At 35.4% G+C, this 9,253-nt stretch overlaps 1 protein-coding gene across 1 annotated transcript; it reads left to right on the forward strand.

The window, feature by feature from the left end:
- Window positions 1-333: 333 nt before the first annotated feature.
- On the forward strand, window positions 334-7,649 carry LOC149431511 (uncharacterized). The gene is made up of 2 exons (XM_089665520.1): window positions 334-1,087; window positions 6,280-7,649. The coding sequence occupies exon 2, from the start codon at window positions 6,282-6,284 to the stop codon at window positions 7,497-7,499; it is 1,218 nt and encodes a 405-aa protein (XP_089521646.1). The 5' UTR covers window positions 334-1,087; window positions 6,280-6,281; the 3' UTR covers window positions 7,500-7,649.
- Window positions 7,650-9,253: the final 1,604 nt, after the last annotated feature.

A 9,253-nucleotide genomic window follows, 5' to 3' on the forward strand; every position in this document is an offset into this window, starting at 1 on the left:
TTGGAAAACAGGTATTAAAGATGAACCATGGTATGTTCATGTCTAAGAGGTCAGCAGGTCATAAGCTTCTCTTAAGAATAGAAACTGGAATGTAAAAAGATATTGGTATGTAGTAAAGCAAAGAAAGGATATATCTTTTATGAAGAAAATCATGTCTAATCCATAATATAGTTAGTTGGATAATTATTTCATATAATCAATTTATTAGTTAGGATTAGTGTGTGATAAGTTTAGTATCAATTATTGTTGGTTATATGCATTTATGTGATCATTGTCCTTTCTAAAGATATGTGAAGCCATTGTATCAGATAACAGTATCATGTATTTCTGTCGTCTAAGAGGTTTGCAAATAACGTCATACTAAGTATAGTTTAGAAGGTTTACATATATGGACACTAAGAGTATATGTTTAGAAGAAGCACAAATAAGGGTTTTACTTATTTAGCTCACACTGAATTAGGAAATAACTGTTTAGTGGGTTGGTCTGGTAAAATATATATAAGATGTGCCTTAGAGATAGAGAGACACATACACTCACTCACACTCATACATCAAGACATTATACAGCTGACACGCACTGACATATTTGTCTCCTGGTAAGGCCTGCAAAGCCTTGATACACCTGTTGTCTTCCTTGCCGAGACTGAAACACTTGTCATAGAACAGACAAGAGATTAGACATTTCTCCAAAGCTTATTTCTTTTCCATAATCTACAACTTTTGTTATATTTTACTCTGTATTTTATTTTTTCTTTTGTATTCATTTTTGATGCCAAGTGTGCATTAAATAAAAGTCACACTGTTTTAAATCAGCCTGGCACTAGAACACTTTACCTCAAACGCCTAAAGACAGACACTTAAATAATATAAGTGTCACGATATTTAACATTTGGCTAAGCCAGCCTCCGCCACCGTTTTTCCGGGTTTTTCATTCCTTGATAAAGGGGGAGAGAGCACAGACTGATCAAGTCTTGGAAAAACACGGTGCAAAGAACCTAGAAGTGAAGGCGTTTGTGTTTCGTCAGACGTGGACGAGAGGTCCAGTGACTGAGCCACCGGCTGCAAAAAAGAAAATCATCTGATTACGGTGAGTAAAAGTTATGGAATTTATTGATAAACTAGCTATAGAAAGCAAGTTAGAGTTTAAGGATGTTTCTTTATATCCTGATGATGGTAAATTATGGCAGTACATGTACAAGGAATGTTTACAGGCCAATGTTCAGATAGATAAATCTAGATTTACTGTAAACAAACAGCATAAGAAGATATCTAATATCTTAAAGTTGGTAAGAATATTCAAGAAAATGATTTTGAATATTGATTTACCTGCTAAAAGTGTTTCTACACTAAAGCACACAGAATGTAGCACTGTACAGAACACAGAAATGCATGAAAATTTGTCTCAAGATCCTCTTAATTGTCCAAATTGTGACATACTTTGTAACTACATAGAAAATCTTGAGGAGCAAATTGATTCTAAAACAAATCTTTTGTTAAGACTGCAGAATGACAGAAAAGAGGTTGCTGTATTAACAAAAGGTGGTAAAAAGACTGATTCTAAACAGTCAAAGCCTCAAGCTTCCTGCATTCCTGAAATGGGGGAAGATGACGCAAATGACGAAGCCGAAGTTAGAAAGAAAAAACTACTAGACCGTGCAGCTAAATTAAAGTTACAAATTCATGATCAATTAATTAAAATTTTAAAAGATATTCCAGCGTATGACTCAAAGGTCGATGCCTTTTATAATGCGGACATCTTCGAGTCTTATACAGATCGTTATCACTTGACTGACGAACAGCGTAACCGTATCTATTATCTTTGGATCCCAGCTCATTTTGCTAGACGACTTGTGCAATCACCTGTTATTGACGATGACGGACAGGAGATACATAGTGACGCATCAGACAGATTACGACAATTGTTGTTATGTACCACAGGTGAGGAAGTACCTTCTTTAGAAGTACTAGACTCATTACAGACTTCAGTTAGAGAAGACCCTTATGAATTTAAAATTAAATTCACAAAGGCATACAAAATGGTCTTGGGCGTAGATGATGAAAACGATACAGGTATGATAAAAGCATTTGTAAAAAAATTTAAATATCTTGATCCAACTTCTTTGGCCATTGTGTAAGATAAAACTTCGATTACAGATGCTTGTTCATTCATTGATAAAATCAGAAGACAAATGAAACAGAACTATCTCAAGTCTAAGATAGCTCTAGTTCAAAATGACACTTTAAATAGGAACGGTCAAACTACAGCTAAGACAGGAATGACTGCTCTTAGTAAAAGTGACAGATACAAGCAGGTGAGACAGAGAGAGCCAATAACTTGTTACTACTGTCAAAAGCCTGGACATTTAAAATGGAAATGTAAAAAATTCTTAAAGGATATGCAGATAAAGGATTCAAGAAATTTAGGTAAAGAAAATGGACTTATTTCTCTTGAACCATCTGCTCCTCCTAGTCAGAAGGAAACTCAATCTTCTTCTCCCTATGCTCCTCTGATAAAACAAATCAGAGAGTTATCGGTCAGCAGCGGTTTGACTGAAAAGAACTTGCAGTCAACCACTGTTAATTCAGCTCCATTATTGCCTACTCCATGACTAGACAATAAAAAGGAAATAAAATCTCATCATCTAGAATATGTAACACCAATATGTCTAGATAAATGTGGACGCCCTTACATTAAAGCAAAATTGAATGGACAAAAGCTCAAGTTTCTAATCGATACAGGTGCTGAAATTTCTATTACTGGTGTAAGATTACCTCTTTTGACAGATGCAACAGTATGTACAGTTGTTGGATTTAACGGATCAGGTAACTCGAAAGCTTCAATGTGTAAAAATGTTTCATTTGAAATCCCTGATTATTTGGATACTGAGATTGATATTTGGTATTGTCAAGGTGCAGAGAATATCATTGGGACAGATATCCTTCAACGAAGAGGTTGGATAATTGATCTTGGTAATGGCATTGTATGGAAAGGTTCCATTAATCGTAAGCCTGTGGTAATTGACCCAGCAGATTACTGTGAGGTCGGCAGCATCTGTTTAACAGAAGTGCTTGCTGCAGACCATAAATGGCCAGATAGTGGTGACAATCAACAATTAGAACAATTGGTCAAATCATACAAAAATCTTTGGAGCCAAGGCAAAAATGAGGCCGGTCTATTTAAAGACATAGAAGTAGACGTGCAAGGCAAGGATCCGCCCCCACAGAAGCAATACAAATTGCCACCAGAATCTATTGAACCAGTATCAATAGTCATACAGGAGCTTCTGCAACAAGGTATTATCAGAAAAACAAATTCTGTAACAAACAATCCATTATGGGTAGTACCTAAACGTGATGACCCTAAATCATTCAGGCTTCTGGTAGATCTCAGAATGCTGAATAAATATACCCCAAGCTGCGCTCCAATAGTGGCAGATACACCAGATATAATGTCCCGAATTGATGCAAAAGCAAAAGTGTTCTCTGTGATTGACATTGCAAATGGATTTTTCTCAATCTCTTTATCTAAAAGCTGTCAATATAAATTTGCCTTCTCCTTCGCAAATTCTCAGTATACCTTTAATCGTCTTCCGCAAGGCCTCCATTTGAGTCCTAGCGAATTTCATCAAGCTTTAGCGGAAGTCCTATCCAAATTTTCTAGGCCAGATTGTATCCTACAATATGTGAACGATATCTTGTTATCAACAGAAAATAACCAAGAACATTTAACCCTTTTGGCAGAATTGTTTGATCTGCTGCAAGATGCAGGTCTCAAGCTGAATACTCGTAAGGTTCAGCTCATGAAAAGCGAGGTCAAGTTTCTCGGCATTCAGATCAGTCCGGGTAAATGCCAACCTTTGCAAGAAAGGGTTAATGCTATTGCTGCACTTCCTGTACCAACAACATTCAAAGCACTAAGACAATTCCTAGGATTAGTGAATTTTTCTAGAGAGTTCATTGAGTCATTTGCTGATAAAGCAAAACCTCTGTATGAACTTCTAAAGAATAATGAGGAAAATGGTTTTGGTCCTTGGACAGAAGTTCAGAAAAAGGCCTTTGAATCTTTGAAAAAAGATTTGCAGACAGCACCAGCCCTAACTACAGTAGAAAAGCAAGCACCATTTGCTTTGCAGGTACATACATCTGAAACTGCTATTTCTTCGGTGTTGCTTCAGCTACAAGGAGGAAATTGGAGGATCCTAGCATATTTCTCTAGGCTTTTAACACCTGTTGAGAAAGGTTTTGACATATGTGTTAAACAATTGGTAGGAGTTCACTATGCAGTAAAAGCAACTGAGCACATTGTAGGATTCAACAAAATTATCTTACAAACACCTCATTCCACCCTGAAATTTCTCCTTGAAAAAAACATCCCAGGTGTTTCCAATCAAAGATTTTCACAATGGTTGTTGGCTTTATCACCCAAACAGATCCAGGTTGAACATAATGCCAAATATGTACTCCCTCAATTGATGGAATATAATGGATCAGAACATGAGTGTTCATGTGAAGTCCAAGACACTCACTCTCCTCTGTTTCGCAGAGAAGCAGAGAAGACTGATGAACCTGTGTTTGTGGATGGTTCACGTTATTGTGTCTCAGGGGAGTATTTTTCAGGTTATGCAATCTGGTTTCCAAAGAGAGGATATGCCATACAACACAGACTTCCAGGACACTTTTCAGCACAAAAAGCAGAACTGATAGCCATTGAGACAGTGTTAACTGTAGACAAAGAAGAGAACCAAGGTCCACTAGTGATTTATAGTGACAGTTCATATGTTGTGCGTTCTCTTACTGATTATCTTCCAATTTGGAAAAGACGAGGTTTTGTAGATGCTTCAAACAAAGCTTTAGCACACAGAGAGATACTAGAGTCAATTTTTGCACTAGCAGGGATAAACCCTTGTGCCTATGCAATTGTTAAAGTACCAGCGCATAGGAAAGACAATGATGAACTGAGCATAGGAAATATGATAGCTGACACATTAGCAAAAGAAGCAGCTGTTAATGAACAGTCAGAGACTCCATCTGAAGTAGTTTCAGTAAACACAGTCAGAAAAACAGATACACAGATCCCCTCATTTGCAGAAGAACAGAAAAAGGACCCGTCCCTTTCTGCTTCTCAGGTTGATACAGAATCTTCCTTTGTTTTTGAAAACGAGATTTTGTTTCATGACTGTAACGGGGTTCTGCGTCCTGTCATACCAAAACATTTACAAGTGGAGTTCACAAAATACAATCATGAAAGTTTAGGCCATGTAGGTAAACAGAGATTGTTAGAGATTCTCAAAGAGAAATTTTTCTGGGAAAAAATGGATGAGACTGCAGACAATGTAATTCAATCTTGTCTTATTTGTGCTCAAGTGAACCCCAGGCCAAAAGGACAGAAACCTCCTTTACAAAGAACTCCTCCAGCTAATGGTCCATGGTCCACATTACAACTTGACTATATAGGACCATTACCAACAGGAAAAAATGGTTTCAAATATGCTCTCATAATTGTTGATGTTTTCTCAAAATGGGTTGAGATTTTACCTGTACGCACAGACGATGCACTAACAACTGCAAGAATGTTAATTAATCATGTTTTTCCTACTTGGGGGATCCCAATTGACATCAGTTCAGATCGAGGAACTCATTTCACAGGTAAAGTAATGCAGGCAATGTGTAAAATTTTGGGAATCCAGCAAAGATTTCATGTTCCATACCATCCGCAATCTGCAGGTATTGTGGAAAGAATGAACAGGACTATCAAATCCAGAATTGCTAAAATGTTGTTAGACAAAGGACATACATGGGTAGATGCCGTGCCTTTTGTTCTGATGAGTATCAGAAGTACAACATCTTCATCTACACAATACAGTCCATTTGAACTGATGACAGTTAGAAAAATGCCGCTTGTTTTTCCACATGAACCGTGTTTTTTGTCAACTCCGCAGAAAGAAGCAATTGAGAAAACCAAATGGTTACAGATGTTGCAAGACAATCTAAATGCCATTTTGCCACATGCAGCTACTCACATGCAGAAAATGATCCCTCCACACTCCTCAAAATTTGAGAAAGGTGGACAAGTCATGATTAAAACATTTAGAAAAAGTGGGCCGTGGCAAAGTAATTGGGAAGGTCCTTTTGAAATTTTGGACACACGTGGTGTAATGATACAAGTCCAAAGACCTCTCAATTCTGTTAAAAATGCACGGAGACAACAAAAAATATGGGTTCACACTGATCAATGCAAGCTGTTTATGCCAAGATAATGATACTGCGTTTCTTTTGCAGAAATGACATCTGATAATCAAATATGGAGGAACATCAAACTCCAAAAAGAAATACTGACAACATCAGAAAAGTGGAAAGAAAGAAAGAACATTAAAAGGAGAAAATTCGTCATCACAGGACTCCTTTTCTCATTAATGACATTTTTATTCCTAAAAACTTATATGACTTTTTCCAGCCCAGCAGAGAAGATCAAGTCTGAGACCCTGCATAAAAGAGAATTGCCTTTATCCAGAAACAAGAGACATTTTCCAAGATACAGTGACATTGACACAGCCGTAGACTTGTATGGACTTGCTTGTATAGGTCATGGAGCTACTTGTTGTATGCAGTTTTATTTTCTTCATAGTAACTCTATTGAAATACAAGCTAGAATAGAATCTAAAACAAAGTTTACAAAAATGCAAGGATCATATGTACATAATAATAAAACTGGTACATATGAATGTAATTTAACTGAGATGGGATTCTGGTCCATAGTTTTAAAAGGAAATGAGTCTACAATTTGGACTGGCGATCTAACTGGAGATAGAGTAGGTTCTTCTTCTGTAGGAGGATCCAAAACAGATATTTGGTTTTTGACCCAATATTATTTACAGTTTATGGATCCTGAACACTTAAAGATTACAGGAGATGAAGAAGGAGATGTAATTAGAGTATGGGATTTTCAAATAACAAGAGGTTCAGCTCACGTTAAAGTGAGAGTAACTATTTCAATTGTAGACTTGATTATTCCAGATATAAAAGTATCTCCTCAAGCTGTTAAAATTATTGAAGGAAAGGATGATTTAAATTTGATATGTACTACACAAATATATTTACCTCAAAATTCCCTATTAACTTGGAAAAGAAATGGTGAATTTTTGGGCAGTCTTTTCCATAGCTCTACTAATATAATTCGTAAGAGTAATCTTGGAAATGTAGATTGGACTAACAATAACTTTATTTATCAACACAGTAGTCCAAATCTTAATGACAGAGGCATATATGAATGTTGCATATCATTAGAAAATAATCCAATGAAATGTGATACTGCAAATGTTATAATTTCATCTCCTAAGAACATTAAGTGTACTGATGAAAAATGTATTCCTTCTAGTCCATTTCAAATTAATCATTTCCAACCCAGACATCTCTTAAGAGAAGGACATTTTGTGATTATACTTTGGAAATTTAATGTTTCTGAATGGAAAATTAGTATCCTCAATGTCAAGAATACTTAATTAATATGGAATTGGGTATGGATAAATGGTTTGGAGCTAATAATAAAAATAACAACAGGAATAAACGAGGTATCATAGAAGGAATTTTAGGTGGAATTGGTACTATTGGAAGTATTACCAATAGTATGGATATTAATACATTACAGTCTGATCTGGAAACAGCGGGCTTAGTGGGTAGTAAAAGTATTAAAGTTCAAAGAAATGTAAATCAAATATTAGAAAATATGTTAATGAAGACAGCTACGGTTATAGGCCCAGCTGTAGTCCACTTACAAGATGTTACTTTGAATTTAATGGACAGAGAACAACATTCCCACATAGCCAGAACATGTCTAGAAATACAGACAGAGTATTCTACCAATTTTAAAATAATTGCACAAGCATTCCAAAGTGGAATAACTCCTCTAAGTCTTTTGCAAAGTTTACCTAATGAATATGTATTTGCAAAAAATCATACAGATTTATGGGTAAATAAATGGGTAGGATGTAATCAACATGAATGCTATGGTACCTCAATGATTCCCATTGCTGGGAAAGAACAAATGTTAGTTCCAGTTACAGTCTTAGGATTGCCAGTTAGTAATACCCAGTTGTTATATTATCAATTACAATTTGTAGATTTTGCTTTGGATACTAATACATCTGAACCAGAACAACTAGATTTATCTTCTTGTTTACATTTTCAATCAAAAGTAATATGTTTGCCTAATCAGGACAAAAGTATTTTTCACTCTTGTTTTCATAATCATTCATTATGTACAGCAAGAATAGAAAAAGTAAAAACTTCATTTGACCTAGTCACTGTTGTAGGAAAAAGGAAAGTCTGTTTTCAAGTCATGACAGACACTGAAACAGTGAAAGCTTTCTTCCTATCCTGCACACATACAGATATCCTGAGTCGAGGCTTGTATTGTATAGAAGGAGATCTTACAGGAATTAGTTTAAATGAAATTAGAGTAAATTTAACTAATATACTTACGAAAAATGTGAGTGTTCTATCTATACAATATAATATATCTCAAGTAGATGAGTTTCCATGGAAGGAATGGGCAGAGATCATACAAAAGGATAAGGGATTATTAATTGCTTTGTCTGAAGAACTTCAGAAAGCAGAAATAATATTTAAGCATGAACAAGGAAAGCTACTAGAGATAGAACATGATTGGTCTGAATTTTCAGGTCGTTCATGGTGGTCAAAATTTAAAAATACTGTATCAATGTGGGGAAAAACTTCAGTAACAGCAGCTGTCGGAAATATATTATTACACCCATTAATTATTATATTTATTATTATGATTTTATGTATTTTATTTCAAATATGTATTATGATTAGAATGAAACAATTTTACAAATTGATTAAGAAACAAATGAAAGAAGGTGAAAAAATCCTGTCAGGTATTATTAGAAGGAAGGTTACCTCTGACCTAACTGACCTGGTTATAGAAAATGGTGCATCTGGAACAACTGATTCAGAGCGCGTATAGTTGGGCCATGAATGAAGTATGAATGTATATATAATATTATATGATAAATTATATTTAGGGGGAATATTGTAGAAATTAATTCACCATAAAACAGACGTCTCATATCTTTCAAAATGACAGCAAAAGTCATTGAGAAGTAATTTTAACTTTGCGTGTGAATGAAGCTTTGGAAAACAGGTGTTAAAGATGAACCATGGTATATTCATGTCTAAGAGGTCAGCAGGTCATAAGCTTAGTTTTAAGAATAGCAATTGGAATGTAAAAAGATAT

The sequence above is a fragment of the Staurois parvus genome, unplaced genomic scaffold (genome assembly GCF_062004578.1).
Source record: "Staurois parvus isolate SC_StPar_1 unplaced genomic scaffold, SC_StPar_1.0 ptg002227l, whole genome shotgun sequence".
Classification (NCBI taxonomy): Eukaryota; Metazoa; Chordata; class Amphibia; order Anura; family Ranidae; genus Staurois; species Staurois parvus.